This window comes from Pelodiscus sinensis, chromosome 23 (assembly GCF_049634645.1).
Source record: "Pelodiscus sinensis isolate JC-2024 chromosome 23, ASM4963464v1, whole genome shotgun sequence".
NCBI lineage: Eukaryota > Metazoa > Chordata > Testudines > Trionychidae > Pelodiscus > Pelodiscus sinensis.
In genome coordinates, this window is record NC_134733.1 from 10169752 (window position 1) to 10196601 (window position 26850).

The window sequence follows — 26850 nt, forward strand, 5'->3', positions numbered from 1 at the left end:
GACACACTAAAAAAAACAGGAATACAAAAATCTCCTATGTAGAGATAAACATCTCTACCCCTTCAGAATGAGCAAACTCACTTTACAGTAACAGAATTAATTACAACTTTCAAAACCTCTAAATGATGCAAAGACTGTAAACAGCATTTCATAACGCAGAATCACTAATCATAGAAGCAACTCAGATGTGACTGAAAAATTGGTGAAGGCCTGAGGTCACACTATGATTTAAATCAATTTTTTGCAGCTATACAGAACAACTTTTGTTGTCTCTGTTGTAACTTCCAGGTGTCTAATACATGGAAATTACTTGGTTGAAAAGTGTTAAAATGTGAGGCACCTTTATCTCCTGAGGCCCAGACCAAATGACCCTCCTGGCCCCTCCTCTGATAGGGCCTGGTCATGACGGAAATATGAGGCGCACCAGAAAAACCTGGCTTCCAGTTCTAGGTGGGAGCAGGGGGAATTCAGTTCTCCAGCATAAACAACTGTTCCTGTAATAGCCATGGTTTAGCGTTTCTCGTGTTAATCATTGACAGTTCTGGAAGTGTGATAAAGGCAGGTGGGTGAGAGGCAGAGGCATAGCTAGGTCTAAGGCAGGGATGACGAACCTCATGGAAGTCTGATGTATTATGAGGTGGTGGCCAAGGCAAATTCCTCATGAAAGTGGAATTGAAGACACTGAACTCCATTTTCCACCTTAAAAAATAAATAGGGCACGGGTGAGTCTGTTAAGGTCCACTTCAGAGCTAATTGGAATTGAACACTCGCCACCACATAGGGAAGTGAAAGGAGAGAACCAAGCGGACTGGCAGAAACCAGCCTATCAAGCACCAAGAGTACGTCTTCAGCCTGCACGTGTTCCCCATATCTTTGACACTAGCTCTGCACTTCCAGCAAGTGGTTAGAGCTGCCAGTCCTCCCGAACTGGCCTCAGGGATTGTACTGAGAAGCAGACCTGTTCTTAAACAGGTGGGGCAGCACTGTTGATGCCTCAAGCAGGGGAGAAGGAGCTGGTCATCTTAGAAAGAAGAAAAGGGGAGAAATTCAATTAAAACACAGACTTTTCTTTTCTTTTAATCCTAGTTTATTTTAGCCTGGTACCAACTGCATTTTAACACTCAAAGGACGCTGGGTCAAACTTTCGAACAGGCAGCTCCCATTGGCCAGTTTCTGGCCAGAAACCGGCCAGTGGGATTGTGCTGAGGGTGGAGGCAGCTCCTGAAGCCTTCCCTACTCCCCTCCAGTTTTGAAACAGAAACAGGGCCCAAAGCAGTGTTTCTGTGTGGGGCTGCGGGGCAAGCAAGGAAGCCTGCCTGGAGTTCCCCACTGCCTCCATGGGCCCGATCTGGCCCGTGGGCAGTATTTTGCCCAGGACTGCTCTAGGCCCATGACCTACATAGTAGTTATCACATTCTCTTTTGGTATGTACTAGCTTACATCATATATTCCTCTTCTATTGTTGCCATAACTGCAGCATTCAGTCTCCACTTGTTGTACGGTCCATGTTTAGTAACTAAACTGCTTACAAGAGTGAAGAGTTCAGCAACAGAAAGGCCTGAACCTAAAGCAGTGCATACATGTTGGAAGGGAACTTACACCGCATATATCTCAGACTGAGCGGAGAGGGCCATATTTTGCCCAGGCTTTACTTAGAGGCTGCTGCCAGAAGAGTGGGCTTTCTGGTGCATATTGAGTAAAAATGGGTGGGAAGGGAAAAAGAGCAGGCAAGTTTTAAACAAATCTACAGAATAAGATGAATAACTTTTAGTAGCATCCAGAGGCATCAGTGTTCATCTGAGAGAGCCTGAGCTTGTGTTGAGCTGGTTGTGTGTGTGTGTGTGTGTGTGTGTGTGTGGCAACTTTATTTTACATATATATACATACATACATATAAAATGGAGCAGACTTTTTTTTAAACTTACAGAATTTGGTAAATTCACACACTGAAATTCAGGAACTCTGCACAATCGGGCAATGCACATAGAGACATAAGAGTTAACTTCTTTTAAAATATTATATACTTTATCTAAAGCACCTGAAAAGAAACAGTAGTAGTAAAGTTATTGTATGCATTGTAATAGACCAGTAGAAGAGCTGTACCTAGCAGACATTTACAGGGAGAAGACTTTATTTTGTATCCTCTTTGTTTATTCATTCCAGCATTTGGTATGGCTTGCTTTTTATACTACAGCCATATATTTAACTGACAACTTCAAGGCCTTCCTGACAGTTAAGATCTAAATAGCTTTCATTGTTAATGAACTTTACTTCCTTAATTTACGATCTGTTTGTTTCTAGTCCCTGACATTTGCTTTGTTTGCTGTATTTACGTGTATAATACATTATCTTTGTGATACCAAGTAAGTCTTGCAATTTGATTTGGCTATGGTATTCCTTGAATTGTGGCATCATCCATAAAATCTGTAATTTTCATGTTTGAAAACCCTTCCCCCAATATTTGATTGTCTGGTTACAGCAGAGATCCCACAATTTTCTTGTGAACTTCACCTTTAAGAGCATGGATTGAAAAGTTTAACAGATATGATCTCTGCATGGTTACATGGAAATTGATTTGAAAAAAAAATCCATTTTGAGTAGATATAAAGAAAACAGAGTAGATTTAAAGAGAACTTGGTTAAAGATGGTCAGGGCTAGGAATTCTTTTGTAACTACACATCTTCTGTAAGTTGGGATTTTTGTGTTTGCTACCTTCTTTCACCAGTGGCTTTGCTAAAATTGGCTTTTATCAGTAGAGCAATCCTTGATCAGCACACATCTCCTGGCCTGGGGCTTTATTTTTCAATTAAAAGATTTTACCAGATTTTAATATGTTTCTATTTTTTTAGCATACATCACAAGTAAGACGTAGCCTCTTTGAGAACCACGTAGCCTCTAGGCTGGGGTGCGCAATAATTTTTGACGGGGACCACTCCAAGATTTTGGAAAGTTGTTGAAGGCCTCACTCTTCCATGATATTAATAGAGGAGATGCGGGGTCTGGGATGGAGGTTGGGTGCAGAGGGGAGCTTGGGGTGCAGGAGGGAGACTGGAGTCTTGGAGGGAGTTTGGGCAAAGGAGGCGGTTGTGACCTAGGGCAGGGGATTGTAATGCAGGGGTTTGGGATGTGACCTAGGGTAGAAGGGGATTGTGATCTGGGGCAGGAGATTGAGATGCCAGATCTGGGAGGGTATGGCTGCAAGACGGGGACAGAGGATTTGGATATGTTGAATGGGGGAGGGGGGAAGAGGGTTGGGGCTGGGATGCCAAAGGCAGGCTGTGGCCAGGAGAATTACCAGCCAGCAGCCAAACCAGCCTGCAGAACTAAGGCTTGCAGAGCTTAAAACATTTCCCAGCTAGCCAGACTGCCTGCTTGCCTGGCCATGTGCTTCAGTGAATAACTGAGCTGAGGAGAGTGCGCGTGGTTCTTGGCTTCCTGTTTTTCAAACAAGAAGCTCCCATTGGCTGGTTTCTGGTCAGAAATTGGCCAGTGGGACTGTGCTGGGGGCAGGGGCAGCTCCTGAAGGTCCCCTTCTCCCCTCCAGTTTTGAAACAGAAACAGGGCAAGCAGGGAAGCCTGCCTGGGGCTCCCCACTACCTCTGCCGGCTGGATCTGGTGGTTTGGTGAGCCGGAGGCAGCCTGCCGGCCGTATTTTGCCCAGGTATGCTCTAGGACCATGACCTGCCTAGTAGATACCTCATACTCTTTTGATATGTACTAGCTTACATCATATATCCCTCTGCTACTGTTGCTATAACTGCAGCATTCAGACTCCACTTGCAATACGGTCCATGTTTAGTAACTAAACTAAACAAGAGTGAAGAGTTCAGCAACAGAAAGGTCTGAACCTCAAGCGGTGCACACGTGTTGGAAGGGAACCTACAGCGCATATATCTCTGACTGAGGGGAGAGGCCAGTCCTGGGAAAAGAGACCCTGCGGTAACAAATTTTCTACTTCGTATAAATGCTGCTTTCAGATTTTGTTTACTTGCTCTCATTACTGATATGTTCGCTGGATAGAACTTGGGATTGAGCACTTACAGAATCCCTATCTGCTTCAGTATTCATTGTGTTATCTTTGTTCCATAAAGAAATACAAAATAATCAAACTCTGGTTTTCAATTGGACACTAGGGACTTTTCTACAACTTAATTAGCCAATGCATTTGGCAGAAATAACTGTCTGTCACGGGTTCAGTGATTCCTGTTTATCTGGCAGATATTATCTCCATCGATTTGGGATCAATCTTCCAACTCGGAATGGTTAGAGAATCAGGGCTAGATGTTAATTGCTACAAAGTTTTAACATGTAGAATCACCAAGAAAATCTGGGGTCAGATTCTCTGTGGTATTATGTTAGCTCTCAGCAATCCATTGTATTTTTCCACCTAGCCACTTTGGGTCTGTCCCTTCAAGTAACTGCATCATCTACCACTTTCCTGGGGAAGCTGATCTGCAGTTTTAAGGACACAAGAACTAGCCTTTCTCTTAATCCAACCAAGGAAACACAAATAATAAATCTAGCTGAATTGTATGTCAGTGATAAAACGTGAGGGGCAAATGATACAAATAAGCATTCTGCAGTGCTAAATACCCAAATACCATATATCCAAGAGGTACCATCCCATATAAATAACCATGAAAAAATAGAGGAGTGGGAGCAATAGAAAATGTATCCACATTTGTGCAGCTCTGATCTCTTCTTGTCAGCTGAGTAAAGCTGGAACGTTCCAAACAAAATCTGTTGCAAAGTTCATATAGTCCTCACTGTAGAATGCTAGGAACCAAATTCCAAGATATCTCTGAATAGATTCCACTGCTGGCTGAAATTCTTAGCTTTCAGATTTTAGGTCATGTCACCTGGACCTAGCTCACTTTTTTTTTTATCAATAAGTATCCAGTCATCTTTCATAATTTGTGTAGCTTTTACCAAGACTATTTAAGCTGCTCTCCTGACTTTTATAGTGCTTAAATACTTAATGCAGTAGATTTCCTGCATGCAGTAGCATTTTAATCAAAAGTTCATATTCCTTAGAATCATAAAATACCAGAACTGGAAGGGACTTTGAGAGAGCATCAAGTCCCGTCCCTTGCCCTTGATATGAGATTTCCATGGTAGGCCTTGATAGTGTGGGATTCAGTATCTCGCAGGGCTCTGTCACATAACACCATGGAGCAGGATGCAGAACAAAACACTATGAATGATCATAAGTGGCAGGAAGTTGCCCATGTAAAGTTCCTAGTTAGAAAAATCCCTGATCTCAAAAAGTTTCAGACAGGTTAGCTGTAAAGTCATTTTTAGAGTCTTGTAAATCAGCAGATATCCACTTTATATCTGCAGATACCAGTATCCGCGGATGCAGATATACACGGCTCCTTTTTGCGGATAAAGATATGGATGCAGTTACAAATTTTGTATCTTTGCAGGGCTCTACTCCTTTTTCGAGGGTGGTAGAATATGGAATTAAATATAGAATTGCCCGTTTGCAGCCTTCCACCAGAGCTTAGTCCAGTGGTTTTCAAACTGGGGGTCACGACCCACTATGGGTCATGGAATGTCCGGCACTGGGTCTCATTGCTGCAGGGTGATCAAGTGACCAGTGCGGGGGCTAAGGCAGCTCCCTGCCTGTCCTGGCACTGCAGACTTCACTGCGCCCTGGAAATGGCTGGCAACAGGGCCGGCTCCTAGGTTGGGGATGGGAGGGAGAGTTCACAGGGCTCTGTGCACTGCCCCTGCCTCGAGCACTAGCTCTGCACTCCCATTGGCTGGGAACCTGCTGCTGGATACTTCTGGGGCACAGCATGATCTGTGGTTCCAGGAGAGGCTGGAAGCTGCCTTCGTGCCCTGGCTGCACCACTGACCGAGAGCTGCCCAAGGTATGCCTCTCCTGCCCCAGCCCTGATCCCCGCCCCCAAAGCCAGAGCCCACTCTTTCACCCAAAACTCTCTCCCTCAACCCCCACTCTAGTCAAATAATGTTGGGTCACGGGCATCAACAATTTTCAGCTGAGTCATGAGAAAAAAAGCTTGAAAACCACTGCCTTAGTCCATATTAAATGCTACTAGTAACCATACCTACAGCGGCTCTGACCGCAGAGTGGTATGTAGGGCTGACTCAGTGAGAAGCCATACAGCTAGTTTTTACATGACACAAAACCTTTCTTGATGCCATGTGCCGTTCAGATATCTGTGTTGACCTTTAAGCCACTTTACTGCTTGGTACAACAATTGACTACATCACTGGATCTCTAAGCACTGTTGCAGTACAGGTTGAACCTCTCTAGTCCAGAACTCTCTGGAAACATCTGTCGTCCAGAATGATTTTAGTTAGCTGGATGTCCACTTTTCATGGATGTGGCCAAGTTTCCCGCGGTCCCATAAAGTTTGTTTACAGCCACCCGTCCTGGTTCTCAATGTTCTGTGCTGTTCTTTAGCTCTAATTTACCCCTAAATGTCCTCTAACAGCCCAAGAAGCAATAGAAGTAATGCTGCTAGACAATATTGACCTTCCATGGTCCAGAAAATTCTCTGGTTCAGAACAGGTTAGATCCCGAGGGTGCCGGACTAGAGAGATTCATCCTGTAACAAACAGCGTCAAGAAAGGTGACTACATGTGCCAGATGAAGAACTATCTATCAGTAGATACCCATCAAACAGTTCCTCTCCATAACAATTTGCGAAAATCAGACACTAGAAATTGAATATCCAAGACACATGTGGAATAGATCATAGCTGGTATTTCAGAGAAATCTCATGTTCCAACATGACTGGTTTGGGGAGGTGGAGAGAAATTTTGAAGGGGTTGCTCAGCTTTCTAATGTTATGATGCTTCAGCTAACCTGTATGGTCAGGTTCTTCCAGATCAGGGTTTAATTTGTGCCAGGGCTTGTCAGGGCTGAGCTCTGGCACCCCTATGCTTGGCAGTTCATAACCCTGGCACTTCTGGGTTTCATCAGTTATAAACATAAAAAAGTTGCTTGAGGCTTGGCACCTCTTTCATTACAAATTAAGCACTGGTCCAGAGCCTTCGTAAACAATAAAATTATCATGACACAGGAGAAAATTTTGGTAGTGGAATTAGCATTGCATAATAAAACTCCCTTACACCTGGACTAAGATCAAAATTAAAACTAACTACAGTATTTCAGCTTAGAAGGTATATAAAGAAAGCATGAAAAACATACCAAATACAGCAATAACACCAATAAAACTTTGCTAACCTACCCAGTGTTTTTCCACCCAAATCTTTCCTAAATATCAACAAAGACTTCATAATAAAATTCTGATGTGCTGTTTCATAATTCTGACTCCATTTTTTTTTACAGGATGCACTATCGACAAACAATTCTGTAATGCAATATCCTTTGTTTACATACTAATCGGCAAAATTCAGTAATTCATAATGGATCTCCTAGTATGTTTTACTTTGCTTTTGCTATACATATCTAAAAGACTTAAGGTCCTATCATAAAACCTTCCAGAGGATATAAATAGTTACAGGAAAACTGATGTAAGTACACTGAGAGGTCTCTAAATACCATGGAATACCTTGTTAGCTTAAGGCTAGGCATAAACCACTTTGGTTTGGCATCTGTCCAGATATTTATAATGTGCCAGTTGCTATATTATCTTGGGAAGCCAACCAAGATTAGTTCCATCAATGGTGAAAACAAAAAAATCAGTTTACAAGGTGCTGGGGGCCAGGGGCAGGAGATTCTAATGTCAGCTACAATGCCTGAGTAGGGATGTTCAATTTTGATTAATTGGCTAATCAGGTACTCAATGTGCTTCAAAGGTGAAAGTGTTGCGGGGAACATGGGGCCAGAGGGGGACTCAAGCAGTCCCCCACTGGCCCCGTGCTCTCTGTGGTGTTTGAAAGTGGCAGTACCACAGGGAGCCCGGGGGCAGCTCTGGACTCTGAGTCCCCAGCTGACCCTGGACTCTGAGTCCCCAGCTGACCCTGGGCTCCACGTGGTGTTGCCGCTTTGAAACACTGCATGCAGCCCAGGCTGAATGCGGCGTTTCAAAGCGGCAACACTGCATGGAGCCTAAGGTCTGGCCCCGGGCTCCACGTGACGCTGCCGCTTTGAAGCACCCTCTTCTTTCTTTCCCTCCCCCCCCCAGCTGTCTCTTTCTGATAGAGCAGTGGTCCCCAACCTTTTGGGGCTGCCGGGCGCCCGGGGGCGGGGCTGCGCATGCGCCACGCACCCGGGGCGCAAGAATGACTTGGGCTGGCCCTGGTCACTCAGCAGGCGCATATAAATGCCCCGGCGGGCACCGCATTGGGGAGCACTGTGATAGAGGCAGCATGGGGCGAGGGGAGCGACTAGTCAATTAGTGTGTCAATTATCCAATAAGCATTTGCTTATTGGATCATCAACTAGTTGTTCACATCCTATGCCTGAGTGCCTACTGGTTCAAGAATGTGACCTTATGACTTGGATAGTTTGGAGACCGGGGCCCAGTCTTGTCATCACTAGTTTCTGTTGCATTAATATCACTTACCAGGAAAATGTCTTCCATGTCAGTGAAGCCTCTCTGTATTTGAGAGAGAGAGAGAAGAGAACACAGCAGCTAGGAGAAGAGGAACTTGTGGTCCAGCTTGTTCCCTTGCACAAACACTAAGACAGAATTCTTGCTTGCTTTTCTTGTGTGTGAGAAGGGACTTCCCGCTCAGCCTCAGACGGGGGCCAGCCAGATTTCAACCAGTTCTTCTTTAAAAGTATCATTCTTAAGGCTTGTGACTTTCCATTTTTGGTTTTGGACCGGTGTATTCTGTTAATTGGAATTAGTTTTTGAGACGTGAAACCCCATAGGGCATGTGGCATAAAGAATCTTAAATATCTATTACTACATTGTATTTTCTTAAAGTACCTTTCATTCGGAGACCCCAAAGCATTGTACAGATTATGCATGTGATCATGGAGCTATTGTAATAGCAATAATAACTGGCACCAGTACCTATCAGTCTTCATTTTGAAAGTATTTAACTCTTAATCCTTTGACACCTTTCTGAGATTGGTTAGTGATGTATTTGCTTTTGAAAAGTTTATCCTGTCATTGAAACTCAACAGGAATGTAGGCATCTAGGTGCCCATATCCATCTCTTAGGTGGTTTTGCAAATGTTACCCAAAACCTCTGATTTGGGTTCCAACAGAAAAGGGAGTGTCTGTTAAAGGCAGGATTGTATCCTAGGAATCCTGAATCTCTGGATGGTGTTTAAATCACATAGCAAGGGAAAATAGAAATTCTCCACTTGAAACTACAGGGTGATTTGCATTTAGGCAGACTGTAACCACTCAAGTTGGAATTTCACCAGAATGATGCTTGACCACTTCCTGTTTTTGTGGAACTTGGAGGGTGGAGGGAGAGGTCTTTGGCAAAAGGCCAGGATCTGCCTTTCCCGCCTCACACCAGAAAAGCAGCATGGAAAAAAAATTAAATAAATTAATGGAGATTGCCTGTCTCCTAGAACTGGAAGGGACCTTGAAGGTCACTGAGTCTAGTCCCCTGCCTTCACAGCAGGACCAAGTACCATCCCTGGCAAATTTTTGCCTCAGATCCCTAAATGGCCTCCTCAAGGATTGAGCTCACAACGCTGGGTTTAGCAGGCCAGTGCTCAAACCACTGAGCTATCCCTCCCTCCTTGGGGCTACTCCCTTCCCATGCATAACCAGAATGACCAGTAGTGATCCTTCCTTTGGCCATTATATTAGCCTTTTCTTGACTCCGCGGTGTCATAAAAAGGTGCTTTAATTTCCAGTATTAAGGTTGGTAGAACAAAATGGTGCCAAGTGGCCTTCTTGTTCATTGTAATTGTGTAGCTCCTCATTGAAGCTGCATGGACTAATTGCTTTTCTTTTTCCAGATTTCTCTCTAAACTCAAGCATTTGGGTGGATTCCTAAAAGCGCGGAGCTTGGATTCTCTCACTGTTTTTTGGACGTGGCATGCTGTACACTATCTGTGCTTGTGATCCAGTGATCTAGCACTGGGTAACATGGCCCACTCCAAGTCAAATGGATCGTACTATGCCCTGACTGCTATTGGGTTAGGAATGCTTGTCCTTGGGATCATCATGGCAGTCTGGAACCTGGTCCCAGGATTTGGCCATACTGACAAGCCTTCCTCGTCTGCTGGAAATAGTAGCTTTCCAGAGCATGATGGCGGAGGAATATTGAAGAGTAAGACCTTTTCAGTGGCTTATGTATTGGTTGGGGCAGGAGTGCTGCTGCTGTTGCTGTCCATTTGTTTGAATGTCCGGGACAGAACGAAGAAAAGACAAAATGAGGATATTGCTAGAATTCAGCAAGGAACGTCGGCTGAACCTCATCATCAAGAGAACAGGTGAGTCTTTCAGTAAAAGGGTGCTGGGTCTGGTGTACAGGTACAATTAAAAGGTCTTCTTACATCACATGTAGAAAGTAATGTATTAGGATCAGTAATGTAATTTTAGTACCACCTCCTAAAATATAGTTATCCAGGCATATAAACTCTGGCATGTCAAATGTTAAAAATATAATTAGGCAGGCCAAAAATAATTTGAAGAGCAACCAGCAAAAGAGACACAAACAGAAAAAAATTCAGACGCTTGCCAAAGAATCACTGGATGATTGAGGTGCTAAAGGTGCATGCAAGCAAGACAAAGCAGTTGTAGAGAAGCTAAGTGAATCCTTTGCCTCTGTCTTCACTGCAGAGGATGTGAGGGAGATGCCCACATCTGAGCCATGCTGTTTAGGTGACAAATCCTGAAGAACTGTCCCAGACTGAGGTGTCCTTAGAGGAGGTTTTGGAAAACATTGATAAATTAAACAGTATCAAGTCACCAGAGCTATATGGTAGTCACCCAAGAGCTCTGAAGGAACTCAGGTATTAAATTGCAGAACTGCTAACTGTGGTAGGTAACCTGTCACTTAAATTGGGCTCTATTCCAGATGACCAAAGGATAGCTAATGTAATGCTAATTTTTAAAAGAGATGTTGGCGGCAATTGTGGCACTTCCAGGCCAGGAAGTCTAATTTCAACACCAGACAAATCTGGTTGAAACTAAAATAAAGAACAGATTTATCAGACCTAGATAAACACAATGTGTTGGGAAAAAGTTAACATGGCTTCTGTAAAGGACAGTCATACCTCACCAATCTATTAGAATTTTCGAGGGTGTCTACATCATGGAGACAAGGATGATGCAGCGATATAATGTACAGGCTGAACCTCTAGTTGGACATCCTCAAGATCTGACGGGTGCCGAACCAGAGAATTTGCCGAACCACGGGAGCTCAATATTGTAATGAGTGGGTCTCTCTTCATTTTTATTTTGCTGAGGTGAATAAATGGAACAGTGCTTGCTGGGCTGAACAATAATACATGACTGTTCTGATACACCCTATGTAAGCCTATGCCTAGCCAAGGCTTATCAGCTCTCTTCACAACAAAGTGTTAATGGTGTTACACAATTTTATTTTATTGACACAAGGACATAAGTAGATAAAGCATAAAAACATGCTTATGCTTCACTAAGCATAAGCTTACCAACACTTCCACTGCTTACTGGTCTCTTAGAAGGCATTTAGGGGTAAATTAGAGCTAAATAACAGCACAGAACACTGAGAGCCAGGACTGGTGGCTGTAAACAAACTTTACAGAATGGGGGGAACTTGGCCATACCGAAGCTAGGTGGACATCAGGCTAACTAAAATCATGTTGGACCAGAGTGCCGGACTAGAGAGGTTCAACCTGTATTAATTTCATTTGGTAGCCCCTACTACGTGTGTAATGGGAACTAGTAAATAACTTTTCCTTATTTACTTTCTCTACCCCAGTCATGATTTTACAGACCTCTATCACATCCTCCCTTAGTTGTCTCTTTTCCAAGCTGAAAAGTCTGTCTTATTAGTCTCTCCTTTTATGGCAGCCATTCCAACCCCTTCATAATTTTTGTTGCCCTTTTCTGAACTTTTTCCAATGCCAAGATACCATGTTTGAAAAGAGGCGACCACATCTGCACACAGTATTCAAGATGCGGGCATTCCATAGGTTTATATGGAGGCAATCAGATGATTTTCTGTCTTATGCTCTATCTCTATGGGCAGCAGATTTACAACTAACGTAAGGAAGTACAGTCAATCTATAGAACTTGTTGCCAGGAGACACTGTAAAGGCCAAAACTATAGGTGGGTTCAAAAAAGTATTAGATAAATTCATGGAGAAGAAATCCATCAATTGCTGTTAATCAAGATGGCTAGAGACACAGCCTCATGCTTTAGGTGTCCCTAAACTTTTGACTACTAGAAGATGGGACTGGGTGACAGGGGAGGGATCACTTGATGAATTGCCCTGTTCTGTTCCCTCCCTCTGACACATCTGGCATTGGCCACTGCCGGAAGACAGGACATTGGGCTAGATAGGCCATTGGTGTAACCCCTCATGTTCTTAAGTGTCAAGCTTAAAACATGTGATCCAAGCTGTAGAAAACCTAGTGTATAAGGAAAGGTTAAAAAAGACTGGGCATGTTTATTCTTGAGGAAAGCAGACTGATGTAGTATTTGGTAACAGCCCTTAACGTATTTGAAGACTGTAAGCAAGAGGACGGTGATCATTTGTTCTCCATGTTTGCCGACGGGAGGAAAAGAAGTAATGAGATTGATGTGCAGCAAGGGAGATTTAGGTTAGATATTAGGGAAAATCTTTCTAACTGTAAGGATAGTTGAACACTGGAATACGCTTCCAAGGGAGGTTGGGGAACCACTGGAGGTTTTTCGGAACAGATTAGACCTAAGTTCCCTATAAGCCGAATGGCTGCCCAACTACTTACTACGCCCCGTGCAGGGGCTCAGGCCTGCAGTGGGGAGAGATGTCTCTCTCCAAGCCCTGAAACTGCCGTGACAGGGGAGAGAAGCACATCTGCCTACCGGCCCCAACCCAGAGCTGCCGTGACCAGCGGAGAGGTATCTCTGTCCACCAGCCCCAGGCAGGGTTCCCTGTAAGCTGAGCACTTAGGGAGCTGCCCAGGAGAGATTCAAATGCCACCCAGTTGATTAGCAGTGTCCACAGCCTCCCACAGCTGGCAGCATGTGTTTCTATTGGTGGTGCATATCCACACATAGTTTAGAGCATGTAACAACATTTATTCTGCACCTGGATAGAAAAAAATTAAAGGGAACATTGGTCCCAGCACAGAGCTGCCCCAGCCGGGGGAGAGGCATCTCTGCCTGTCAGCCTCAGCACAGAGCTGCCCCAGAGTAGAGAGGTCCCTGTCACTTGGCCCTGAGCTCCTGTGATGAGAGTGGGAGTTGTCTCTCCCCAGGGCAGCCTACACCCCAAACCATTCATTCTCAGCCCCACCTCAGAATCCCTTCAACCAGAGCCTTCACTCTGCCTCCCCAACCCCTTGGCTCCATCCAGGGGTGTCCCTAGACTAGCGCCCTAGGCGAACCATGCAATCGGGGCCCCCACCTCCAAACCCTTCAATGATATTGCGCTTAAATTTGGCGCTCCATTTAACTTGGCGCCCTAGGCGACCGCCTAGTTCACCTATATGGACAGGCCACCCCTGTCTCCACCCCCCACCACACATGGTCCATGTGCAGAATGACTCGTTATGTGCACCAATATGGAGATGATACATCACCTCCATATTGGTACAAATAACAAAAGCCATTCCTCGCATGGCACACTGGATTAGAGAGGCGTGGTCTAAACCCACGTGTCCCTCACGCTGGCCGCTGGCCACTAGCCACATGTGGCTATTTGATCTGTTTGAGTTTTGCTAGTTGGCTTGAACAATGTGGCAATTTGACAGGTTGAGGGTAGCTAGTTTGCTATAGTGATAGCCACTGTAGTGGGTACTACTTCTGAATTGGTTGGACACCACAAGTTTAGATATATTTGGTCTGGCCTCAGCAGTAGTGGCTGGACTAGATGATCTCTTGAGATCCCTTCCAGCCCTATATTTGTATGGTTCTATGAGAAAGTTGATAGTCTTGGATGTCAGGAAGGTGTTTATCCCTCTGTACCTATCATAGTATAATCGGCTAAGTGAGGCTACGTCTAGACTATAGGGTTTTTCCGGGATACCCGGATATCCCAGAAAAACTCTGCTGCGTCTAGGGAACGTGTCTGCTCTTCCATTTTTTTTGCGGAAGAGCAGATGCACTCTTTCGAAAGCCCTGTCTTTCTCCTCCTATGAGGATGAAGGGCTTTTCCAAAAGAGGGGTTTCTTCCAAAATTTGGCCCAATGTAGACGAGCTACATTTCAGAAAAGCCTCTTCTGAAAAAACTGTCAGAAAAAGGTATGCAAATTGTGGAGCGCAATTTGTGTATCTTTTTCCGATAAAGCCCCGCAGTCTAGACATAGCCTGAATGGTCAATGTTCATCTTCCTCAGAAGTATAAGCTGCTGGCCACAGCTGGAAACAGCTTCCTTCACTGGATGGACCGGTGTTTAGAACCAAGAGGGCACATCCTAGCTAGAAAGCTTAGGAGACCGTTTGCTTCTCTAGTGTAAAAATGCGATGGTAAGGTGCGCATCTTAAAACCCACACACCTAGCCTGAGTCTTTAGCTCCCCCTACCCATACACCCTAGCTTCCTGTCCTGAGCCCCCTATACTTCATTCCCCCACTTAAATTTCTTACAGGTACTGTCCTATTATGACCAACCCCCACTCTGAACTCCCCAAAGCAGATTGCAATCGGACAGTACCTGTAAGGAATTTAAATTACTTTCACCTCTGGTACAGGTAATGTGGATCTCTCTGCTGTGGCTTATTAAGTTCAGTAATACTGTAAAGTTACGAAATAGCCTTTCAGCAGCATTTATGGAAGTATGTACAAGAGCTGCAGAGAAATGGAACAAACTTAAACATCCGGGCTACGTCTACACTGGCCCCTTCTCCGGAAGGGGCATGTAAATTTCACCTATCGTAGTAGGGAAATCCGCGGGGGATTTAAATATCCCCCGCGGCATTTAAATAAAAATGTCCGCCGCTTTTTTCCGGCTTTTAAAAAAGCCGGAAAAGAGCGTCTACACTGGCCCCGATCCTCCGGAAAAAGCGCCCTTTTCCGGAGGCTCTTATTCCTACTTCAAAGAGTATTCAAAGTAGGAATAAGAGCCTCCGGAAAAGGGCGCTTTTTCCGGAGGATCGGGGCCAGTGTAGACGCTCTTTTCCGGCTTTTTTAAAAGCCGGAAAAAAGCGGCAGACATTTTTATTTAAATGCCGCGGGGGATATTTAAATCCCCCGCGGATTTCCGTACTACGATAGGTGAAATTTACATGCCCCTTCCGGAGAATGGGCCAGTGTAGACGTAGCCCCACTGAAGTTGTGCAGTTCCTATTCTGAGTCAGGGAAACAGAAATACCCAGCCAAAGAATGTCTTTGTTAGCAGAATGTTTTAAATAAACAGTTTACTAACATCGGGTCAACATCACAGGGAATTAGATGACATAATCTGGCAGTGTGCAGACCCGGATGGTGTTTGGTGCAGACTGTATCTGTTCCCAAAACATTGCTCCTTTCCCTCTGAAGCAGGACCACCGAAAGCTGGGAGTGGATAACAGGGCATCAATGGATCAATATAAATTGCCATGTTTTGTTCACTCCCTCTGAAGAAGGGATATATGTAATTAGAGCATAAGATGGCAACTCCAGCTTCATTTAATTGGAAAATTCCATGATGAGACACATAGAAAATCTTCAGTTATAGAATGACTGAATCTGCAGATATAGCTCTTGTGCTGTAACAGTTTATGTGAAGGAAAACTTGCTAATAAAATGCAGATTGTGTATGTAATACCCCACATTATAGATTGGCACATAACAGTATCTAAGAGAATTCCTCTCCCCTATCCCTCTCCCCCAAGAAAAGAAAAAAACCCCACATGTACATGAATATACCTTCATTTGATGTCTTTGTAACTAGTGTATACCCCTCTCATTCCAATTGAGTGGTATGGCTGTCAAGGAGAGATGTTAGAATAATTCTTCACCTGTCTGTTGGAAGAGAAGCAGTATTCGGATATTCCTTTTTGGGGGGAGGAGTGGAGGGTGAAATGGAGAAGCAAGAAGTAATTAATGCAAGATGCCTGAACTGTAGCTCATTAGTCAGAGGGCTATGAAAAGGCACCTTAACAATCAGTTTCACAAAAGAAAGAGAAACTGGCATTTCCAGTTTGGTACTTAAACAACATAAAGATGCAAATATAACGCCTCCTGTCTTGGTCCGTCTTTGGTGGGTTGGCATTGCATTTAATACTTGACTTTTAGTTTTAGAAGAATTTTAAATTTTAACACTTGGCAGCTGAACGTAGCATTTCTCATTTGAGGATTGTGAAGAGCCTTACAAAGTGATTTTTTTGAATGGGCACAGTGAATTGTCAATTGTGGTGAATCCTGGCTGTTAGTATTTCCCCATTCCTGCCGTACAGGCACAGACTTGAAAGCATATCAACCCTTTTGTATCTGGAAAATAATTAAAGTTGGAAAAATGCATACTCATGTTCTTTGCCTGCTTATTTCAATGACACACTATACTACATAAAGTAATGCATAAAGTATCTTTGTTGCCTTTTTTAGTGTACATAAAGCAATGTAGCAGAACAAAAGTAATCAAATTACACCTATACATTTCTCCAAAAGGTTTAGCAGAATGAAAGAGGGTTAACTAGATGTCCTAAATGGATCTTTTCCCCACCTCTAACTTCTGAGTTTACGATCATTGCTGTAAGAACCCAGCATATGATCACATTACAGATGTGTTATACCACCAACATCCCAATATTGATATTGATATTAATCCTTTGAACTCAGTTGTACACTCTAAAACAGTGTTTCTCAACCAGTGGTATGAGTACCCTTAGGGGTACTCGAGAGAAGTGTGCGGGGTACGTCAACACAACTGCAATTTGGAGAAAACTAAATTTTTTTTTAAGTTTTACAGCACTTTATTATTTTCATACTTTTTACACTCAAAAATTTAATCGCCCGCCCAGCTACGATTAAGTTGATTAAACAAACGTGTTGCAATGGTAGAAAAAAATGTTGTGTGTCTGAAAACTGTAGGTACAAGGGGTACTTACAATTTTATTTTAAAGGGGGTACTTATAATTTTTTTATAAAAAGGGGTACTTTATATATAAGATTCAGAAACACTGCTCTAAAACATCATTGTGGCCCAGTGATAACAGCAGGGAACTATGAACCAGAACTCCTGCAATTCCACCCAGGAAATGAATTTGTCATATTTGGGGCAAATCACAATTTATGTACCTCAGTTTCCCAACTGCAAAATAAGGATAATAATCCTTGCTCACAGGGATGATGGCGATTTAACTGTTGTGTGTAAGGCACTTTGAGACCCTTGAATGAAATGATATATAGACATTTATTATTATATCATCATGTTTGTCTGTTCTCATCATTTTAATGACCAGAAAGGCAGCTGAAATGGTTTTGCATATTGACAGTTTTAAAATTGCCTCCTATAGTCAAGAAGAGGATGATGAGATACCCTCCCGATACTATGTTCCCAGTTATGAAGAGGTTATGAATGCAGGCTATCCTGAGACAAGAGAGTTGGACAGAAGCACCAGGATCAGCATATCTCTGCCCTCTTACGAATCTCTCACCGGGATTGATGAAACAACACCAACTACAACCACTGCAACTGTCGATTCGAACATAGAGCGGCAGCCAAGCAGGCACAGCTCTCGCTTGAAAAAACAACTGAAACCCCTGAAAGTTCGGAGAATTAAGTCTGATAAACTGCATCTAAAGGACTTCCGAATAAACCTGCCAGACAGAAACAGTTCAGGTCAAATAACAATAGAACCGTTGACCCCTCCTCCACAGTATGATGAGATCCCAGATAAAGCGCCAGAGAGCAAGCAAGTGACCTAAAATCTGTGTATTATCTAGGGGGAAACACTACTGAATACTTGATCTATGGGTACAAATGTCGTCAAATTCCACAAGCTTTAAAAGATCAAGGAAATGCAGGACTATATACCTCTTTTTCAGAATGACCATTCCAAGACGTGGCTTTTCATGAAGTACCACTAAAAGTTAAACACTAGTGCAGTTGATACGCTGAAATAAATGAAGTTTAGAAGTATCAAATCTATACTTTAAAAAATTAAGTAGTGCATTGCATGCATTTCTTGTAGTCCTTTTTTCTACACTAGATTTTTCTAAGCCACTACAAGGGATTTTTAACCAATAATTTTACACATAGAAAAGGAAAGGTATTTTTTTTAAGTTTCTCTCCTCTTCCACTTAAGAAAAACGAAACAACATTGTGGCTTTCTCCCCCTCCATTAAAGTGGAGTTCAGATAACGGTTGAAAGAAAGTCTGCATTTTATAAGGTTTCATAGTCATGCTGTGAAATAATGTATTGAATGAAATGACAATTTTGAACCATCAGATTTGTTTAATTCTTTCAGCAGTAGCTCATGTTGCCTATGAGAAGCTTTTTAAGCACTGGCAACTAAAGAGGAGAAGGTGTTTTTGGTGTTCCAGTGTGAGGGGACAGTGTGTTTAAAACTACTCTGTAAATTCATTTGTTTGATAGCTACTCCACTATGCCACAACAAACATGTTAAATGTATTATGTGTTTAGCTTGTATGTGCTGAGCAATTGGAGACTTTTTCTAAATAAATGTGTTATGTGCATATTGTAAATGGGAACAACACAAATACTTTAATCAGGGGCTGTAAGAAATGTTGGGCAAAATGTTCTTTCTGCTCCAGCGTGGGAAATTGAGAGTTTTAGCATCCTTCATACACACAGTCTCTCTTCTGGGTTTTCAGCAAAGCTACATAGATTACAAAAGCATGCTCAGCTGTGATGCCATATAAAGGGAATGTGCATACCTGCATAAGCCAGAAATAAGCTTTTCTGAACTTGCAATGTAGAAGTCCTGAACATGCAAATCACAAGCCAGATCCCTTTCTCCGGCGTGCTTGAGTGTGCTTGCATTGACATTTGGCAAGCCAAAATCAACTAGGTGCCTTTTCCTGATAATGGTCTCGACTATCTGGTGACACAGCAGAGAAGAAACCACTTGCATTGATGAATGTGGTATAAGGCAGAGAATCTGATACTGAGAAAGTAAAATGCGATCAAATAATACGGACGGCCTGTTTGAGACAATGCTATGCCCTAGTGTGTTTGATATAAATGCAGCATGGCCAACGTGAAATTGAATCATGTAACACTTGCAAGGTTGACAAATTTCTCCTTTTTACAGGACAGTTTTGATGCTGTCTACAAACTCTTTCAGGCACTCTTTGCTAAACTAGACTTTATATAATAGTAAAATAAGCTAGAAAAAAGGGATTTATGCTATCTTGGTGTTTGGAAAATATCTGAAGAACACTTTTGAGACCATGCTACATATAGGTGTCTGTCACTGAGGTATATTTTCTGTTCCCAGAAGCTGGCCCCAGCTAGGGTGGAATGAGCTTTGCTCCTTGTGAGACAGTCTTATAATATTTCACTGTTTTGCAATGCTTACAATTAGGTAACATTGATTCTGGAGTTCAGTGGAGGTGGGAGTTGCTTCATTTTTATGTCTAGTAGGGAAGACACGCTTGAGCAAGATTTTATAATATCCCAAAGGGAGACAGTTTCCCAGTACTCTGTGGCTGCATCTACACTGGCATGATTTTGCGCAAATACTTTTAATGGAAAAGTTTTTCCGTTAAAAGTATTTGCACAAGAGAGCGTCTACACTGGTACGTGCTTTTGCGCAAAAGCATTCGTGTTAGTGTAGACGCTTTCTTGCGCAAGAAAGCTCCGATGGCCATTTTAGTCATCGGGCTTTCTTGCGCAAGAAATTAATGTTGCCTGTCTACATTGGCCTCTTGCACAAGAATACTTGCGCAAGAGGGCTTATCCCTGAGCGGGAGCGTCAGAGTATTTGTGGAAGAAGAACTGATTTTGTACATTACAACATCAGTGTTCTTGCGCAAATACTCGCGGCCAGTGTAGACAGGCGGCAAGATTTTGTGCAAAAGTGGTTGCTTTTGCGCAAAATCTTGCCAATGTAGACACAGTCTGTCCCTGTTTGATAAACAAATCAGAATGTGCTTGCACTGCATATATGTAGCTGTAAGAATGCACAACTTTTGGAATCCTTGTCCTTGATTCATACTTCCTCATACAACACATGCGAATGAAAATTAATAAAGTGGGGGTGTTTTTATTTATGATAAGGGGCAAAGTTTGCTGAAGTCCAGATTTTGGCCCTTAGTTTAAACCCACTACTGGTAGTGTCTAGAGGAGTAGTAATGTAAGAAATTGTTGGTACAATTGAAGTGATAGAAAGAAACTTTCTAAACCTAATCCTTTTCCTTAAGAAAGCACCTTCCTTCCCAGCTGCGGTCTCTAAAACAGATAATTGCCTACTCCTTCTAACTTGCTTTTTGGCTATTTCTAACTGAGTTTGGAGCACTATATCTTTCTAAATTAAAACTGAGGAAAAGGAGGAGGGTGTGAAGTAATGATTAAAGCTAAAGGTCTAAGAAGGAGCAGTCCAGGTTCAAATTCCAGCTCAGTCAGCTAGTTGCTTGCTCTGTTACCTTAAGCAACAAATGTGATTGACAACCACTTTAGTGAAAAGGCTGATGATCCCTTAAAAGTGAGTGTTTGAACTGCACGTTTGCCGGGTCAATAATTTCCCCTCTCTCCCAAAATCCAGATACTGTTTGAAGAAAATCTGTTTCTTTGGCTGTGAAGCCACTTTATGCCAAATTTCAAGACAGTCTCTTGATGACAAAGTAATCCATCTTCAGCATTGTTCTGCCATCTTTTTACTGTCTTTTTGGGTCTAACACTGTCTTAGTTTGTACCCTGTTACGATTTTTTTTAATTCACATCAGAAGGAAGTCATCTTCTGTCCCATTTTGGTGTCTACCGTACTTTCTTTTACATAAAAAGGATATAGAATAAGATATTCAGAACAGAGGGCTGAATCCTGCTCCTTGCAAGATTCAATGGAAGTTTTTCCACTGGAAACATCATTAGGTCATTAAAGAAGAAACTTCAGGGCTGTTGCTGAAGGAACACCTGCTATATACTGAGTCAACTCAATCTACATCATATTTGGCACACCCATTTAATTTGGATAATTGCCAGGGAGAGCAGTTCCAACTACTGCATTTCAGCAATTTTGAACAATGAATCGTAGTGTTTGTGTCTTTCCAGCAACTATCAAGTGTGACATCGTGTTCGCTAACAAAAATCTCTGTTCACTTCCAAATCTTCTCAAATATGTTGTCAGATTAGTCAGTTGTACTATAGCAAGGCTTTTAAAATGTGTTAATAGATTAGAAACAAATTAATGAAATACACCAAATGAATATAAATCAGCACAAATATTAGCATAACGTTACTCTCCTAATTAGCATAAGTTACACATTTATATTCTATGCTTTTTGTTCTAAGTAGTTTTGTTAATCATTCTGCAGAGTATTATTGTCAGGCTCTAGGAGTAGTGGGATTTTACTACCCTATCTTCACTTGGGGAATACCTGTGGCCCTGAGGCAGCAATAGCCAAGAAGAAAGGCAACAAAATCAAGCCCAGATGAACATTCTTATTCCACAACGACCACTTGGCTATGGTTCAGTTTCATGTATGAACAAGTAAATTGATCATATTTTCTATGGTAGAATGAGCTAATGAGACAAGGAGTCCAAATCAATTAGATGAGATCTGAAAAGGAAGAACACAGTCCAAGAAACACGATCTTAAGCTATGCTGTGTATGTATGGGGAAAAAAGTTATAAATCATATTTTTTCTGATTTTATATAAGCTCCACATGTAATCTCAATCAAAATCTCAACATTTTTTATTAGAGCTGCTTCAAGCAAGTGCCCAGACACTGAAGCCAATGGAGTTACTCTTATTTATGCCAGAGATCATAATATACCAAATACTGCATGTGAAGTAAAGCAAGAGTTCTATTCCTCTTAATATCTGTATAAAGTGGTTGTGGAATTTATTTCTTTAGTACTGCATAAATTACAAAACTGGTTAACCAAGCACAGAGAATAATGCTTCGTGCCTGTCCTTTATAGGTGAATACATCAATGATGGATGGTTATAACCTCACCAGCATATTGCACACTTGTATATTGCACTGTAATGTCCACTGGTTAGCTGCAACACCCATCAAAAGTCCTGAAATTTGTGATAAGTAGATATTGGTTTCTGGATAATACAGTAAAATTCTTTTAATCCACAATTCCTTCTTTGTCCAAATCTGTGCTCCCTAACCTGTCAGTTGGCCAGTAGCTGCCTTATCTGCTGGCCTTTATGGTTTTTTAACCTCTGTTCTTTTATCTTCTAAAACATTCTGGATAATAATGTTTGTGGCACCAAAGGGAATATGTTTTCATAATTTAATTTTCAAGCTCAGTGTAAGGCATGTGTCTCGCAAGAACATATCTTAAAAGGCTATTGCTAAAAAGAGTATCTAATTTCATGACATAACACTGAAGCAAGCAAATCTGAACTGAGCTCCAATCATGTATTCTTTCCCAGCAGGAGTAAAATTATAGGACTTCATTGTAATCAGATTTTTAAATTGTCAATCAAGAAATAACATGGGTATAAAAGGAAAAGAACAAAATGAGCTGGAGAGTTGAATCAGCTTAAAACCAAACATGTGGCTTTGTTTACAAAGAATTCCTTTTCTACTTTTCTTTAAGAAAAACCAGTGAAAATAACTTGTATAAAGGAATACACAGTACAATTTGACATATGATTTGGAAAAATGAAACCAACTTTTCCTCAAAACTGAGAAATGCAAAAAATGAAAGTAATAGTAAAAATGTAAAATAGATTTTTTTTAAAAGGTACTAGTAAACACAAGAAATTCTATGGTGTTTTTAATTAAACTGATGTATCTTCAAAAGAAGTAAAAAGAAGCTAATGGCACCATCTGCTCAGACTTGTTCTACAGGAGCAAGTTTTTCTTCTAATTGTGTTGCCAGAAGAGTTGCTCCTAATTAAGAAATTGTGGTTTTCAAAACTTGACACCTGAAAAATGTCTGTCAAAATGGCAAGAGAGTTTAGAAACAAAATTCTTTTAAGCTGGTTATTTAACATTATGGAGTCTAGGTTAAAAATTCTCAGCAAGTGTGGATTGAACAGTGTCATGTATGATCACGATCTCAAAATCACTTTGAACCTTTCTGGCTTGTGAAAGTATTTTTTGTAATAGGTAAGGTGAAGTTATTGGCATTTTTTGTATATCTGATTTTTTAAATTAAATTCTGCCCCGATCTCATAGACTTTAAGGTCAGAAGGGACCACTATGATCATCTAGTCCGACCCCCTGCACAATGCAGGCCACAGAATATCACCCACCTACTCCTGGAATAATCCTCTCACCTATATCTCAGATATTGAAGTCTTCAAATGATGGTTTAAAGACCCCAAGATGCAGAGAATCCTTCAGCAAGTGATCCGTGCCCCATGCTGCAGAGGAAGGCAAAAAACCTCCAGGGCCTGAAGTTGATTGTTGACATTAATGTGATTGCAGGGAGCTTAATTGGGGTAGACTTCGGCCCACGGTTTTGGTTGGTGTTTTCTTTAACTTTTTCATGATTAACTTTGTCTAATTTACGTATCTCGGCTCGCCACTGTGGTGTGGTCATTTCGCTTTGATTTTAAAGTGGCACTTCCCCATCACTCACAGGGGTGTCCCAGAAACAAAAGACAGGACGATGTAGCACTTTAAAGACTAACAAGATGGTTTATTAGATGATGAGCTTCCGTGGGCCAGACCCACTTCCTCAGAGCCAATGTCCCAGATCAGGTGTCCCAGATTCCGATATAAACGACCGGAGGGGCTCCAGATAGAGCTTGAGCTACCTTGACTGGAGGATGCGCTGCTCTTGTGCGGGAGGGCAGGTGAGCAGGGGCCTGTGCTACGAGGGCAGAGCTCAAAGTGTGTCTCCTAAGGAGGAGCTGGGCTGCGGCTTTCACACCTGCAAAATTTGAAACGGCATCGTCCGAGAGTGGGGCCACATCCACGCGGGGTGGGCTGGTGGGCGGGGCCCCGCGTGGATTCAGAATTAGCTGCCAAAACGAGCTGGGGGTGGATCCAGCGGGCAGGGGGCTCGGGACAAAGTCGGTGGCGGGGCAGCCCCCGTGCGGTTGTCGCGCCTTGGTCCCTCTTTGAACGCGGCCTGGCGCTCACTCGCGGGGCCCACCCGGGCAGGAGCCTCGCCGGGGGGCGCCGCGGCGGGTCCCGCCTCCAGCCCGGCCCCGAGCGCTGGCCCTGCCTCCCCGCTCCGCCGCCGTTGCCCCGGAGACCCGGCTAACAGCGCGGCCTAGCACCGCCTCGGGCTGGAGCAGACGCGGCCGGGGGACGCCCGCGGGGCCCTAATGCCCGCGACGCTGGTGAGTGGGGCCGGGGGGGGGGGGGGGCGACACTAGGGCCGCTTGGGCTGCCCTGAGCCCCGCGTGGGGTCTGGCACGGGCTGCCCCCAGGGGCTATGGCAGGCATCGCTAGGGGGCCCAAAATGGAGCCGCCCCCCCTCCCCGGGGCCAGACTCTAGTTCCCCCCACTGCAATGAGTGGTCCCCTTGGGGGAGGCTCCCACTGCCCCCCTCGGGAGCCTGCCTCCCACATCGGGTGAGGCTCCTGCTGCCCGGCCCCCCATCGGTGAGGTTTCCGCTGGCCCAAGAGTCCCCAGCTGCTCCCTTGTGCAAGGCTGCTAGAGACCTCCAAGGGACAATAGCCCCTCCCGCAAGGCTCCCCCTGGCATGGCCGTTCTTCTTCATTGGAGCCCCACAGATGTGGGGGGCCCCCTCATGTAATAATCCCACCGACTGGGTCGTGCAGGGCTCTCGCCAGCCCCATGGAAGGCCACAGGGAGGTGCTCGCTGACCCAGGGAGGTGCCAGCCCTCTTGACACCATGCGCCCCGTGGAGCGAAACATTGCCCTGTGCAAAGCCCTCGCCTCATGTCTGAGGGCTCTCTCTGGGCAGGGTAAAGTTTTATGTCTGAAATTAAATGGTGCAGTACAGTGTAAGTTCCGGGTGAATTCAGTCGTTTGGCAGGCTAGATTTGGCCTGTGAGATGGATTTTGCCTGTCTTTGGATTAGGCTGTGTAGTTCTCTGGTCTGTGGGTGGACTAGAAATCTCCCAGAGACAGAGGCTGAAACTTTACACAGAGGGTTAAAAATAATACTTGCACTAGTGTGTGAGCGATTATTCTCACACAAACAGCTTCAGTAATTAAAGTCTGGTCTATGCACACGTAATGTACTGGTATAACTATATTGGGCAAAGGTGTGTTATAGTTATACCAGTCAAACACCTATTGGCTGTGTCTAGACTGGCAGGATTTTCTGGAAATGCTTTTAATGGAAAAGTTTTCCATTAAAAGCATTTTTGGAAAAGAGCGTCTAGATTGGCACGGACGCTTTTCTGAAAAAAGCACTTTTTGCGGAAAAGCGTCCGTGCCAATCTAGATGCGCTTTTCTGCAAAAAAGCCCCGATCGCCATTTTCGCCATCGGGGCTTTTTTGCGGAAAACAAATCTGAGCTGTCTAAACTGGCCCTTTTGCGCAAAAGTTTTGTGCAAAAGGACTTTTGCCTGAATGGGAGCAGCATAGTATTTCCGCAAGAACACTGACAATCTTACATGAGATCATCAGTGCTTTTGCGGAAATTCAAGCGGCCAGTGTAGACAGCTGGCAAGTTTTTCCAGAAAAGTGGCTGATTTTCTGGAAAAACTGGCCAGTCTAGACACAGCCATTGAGGACACAGTTGTACCCATACAAAGATTCCTTATCCCGGTGTAGATTATTCCCCTTCCTGACAGAAATATGCTATTTTGGTATAAGCACATGTATATCAGTGTAGCTGAATCCCTGCTAGGGTAGTTGTACAACTTTAATTATAGTTAGAGCAGGAAAGCTGAGCTAAGGTTCGCAGGCACCAATGCAAACCACAAAAAGCAAAGAAATACGCAATCTAGTGATTCATCGCCTTGATCTGCTTACTAGCTTCCCTTCTTGCCCTGGACTATTTGCCCTTGTTCCACTACCCAAAGCCTGGAATTCCCCCCCACACTGAGCCAATGGCTCTCAGCCTTTTCTGATGATTGTACCCCTTTCAGTTTGACTTATCTTGTATACCCCCACGTTTTTCCTTATTTAAAAACTACTTGCTTGCAAAATCAGACATAAAAATACAAATGTCACACCACACTATTACTGAAAAATTGCTTACTTTTTCATTGTTACTATATAATCAAGTAAATCAATTGGAATATAAATACTGTACTTACGTTTCAGAGCATATTATGTAGAGTGGAATAAAAATGTCATTGTATATTCAAAAATGTTGTTCTTATTGAGTTTGCTAGTGCTTTTTATATAGCCTGTTGTAAAACTAGGCAAATATCTAGATGAGTTGATGTATCACCTGGAAGACTTCTGTGAACCCCCAGGGGTGCGTGTACGGTTGGCTGAGAACTGCTGTGTTGAGCAACCAGTGACCTTTTGAAATCTGACTACTTTTCTGTAGAAACTTGAGACATACTCCTTCCTCACAGGCACACACATTCTAGAATATCCTCTCTCCCCATGATGTATGCATGATTTTATATCACTTGTACTCCATATAAGCTACTGCCCTTTTTGCTTTTCCACAGCCTCACAAGAGGAAGAGGAGCAGCCTGGAATCCCAAACCACTCTCTCTGCTTTCCAGCAGTGGATCCAAAGATGCTATATTAGGTTAGTGCCTGTAGCTTTACATTTGGAGATCTTAAAAGGTCTTCATGGCCGTTTTCAAAGGATACGCATTGAACTCTGCTGCACTCTCAATATATGC

The 26850-nt window shown here is 43.2% G+C and overlaps 1 protein-coding gene across 1 annotated transcript in view; it reads left to right on the forward strand.

The window, feature by feature from the left end:
• Positions 1–26755, forward strand: part of TMEM51 (transmembrane protein 51) — a 58253-nt gene extending 31498 nt beyond the window's left edge. The window contains exons 2-4 of the mRNA XM_075906626.1: positions 9869–10345; positions 17482–23916; positions 26671–26755. Of these exons, the coding sequence (XP_075762741.1) occupies positions 9999–10345; positions 17482–17893 (759 nt within the window). The 5' untranslated portion in view covers positions 9869–9998 and the 3' untranslated portion in view covers positions 17894–23916; positions 26671–26755. The remainder of the gene's footprint in view (positions 1–9868; positions 10346–17481; positions 23917–26670) is intronic.
• The last annotated feature ends 95 nt before the right edge of the window (positions 26756–26850 follow it).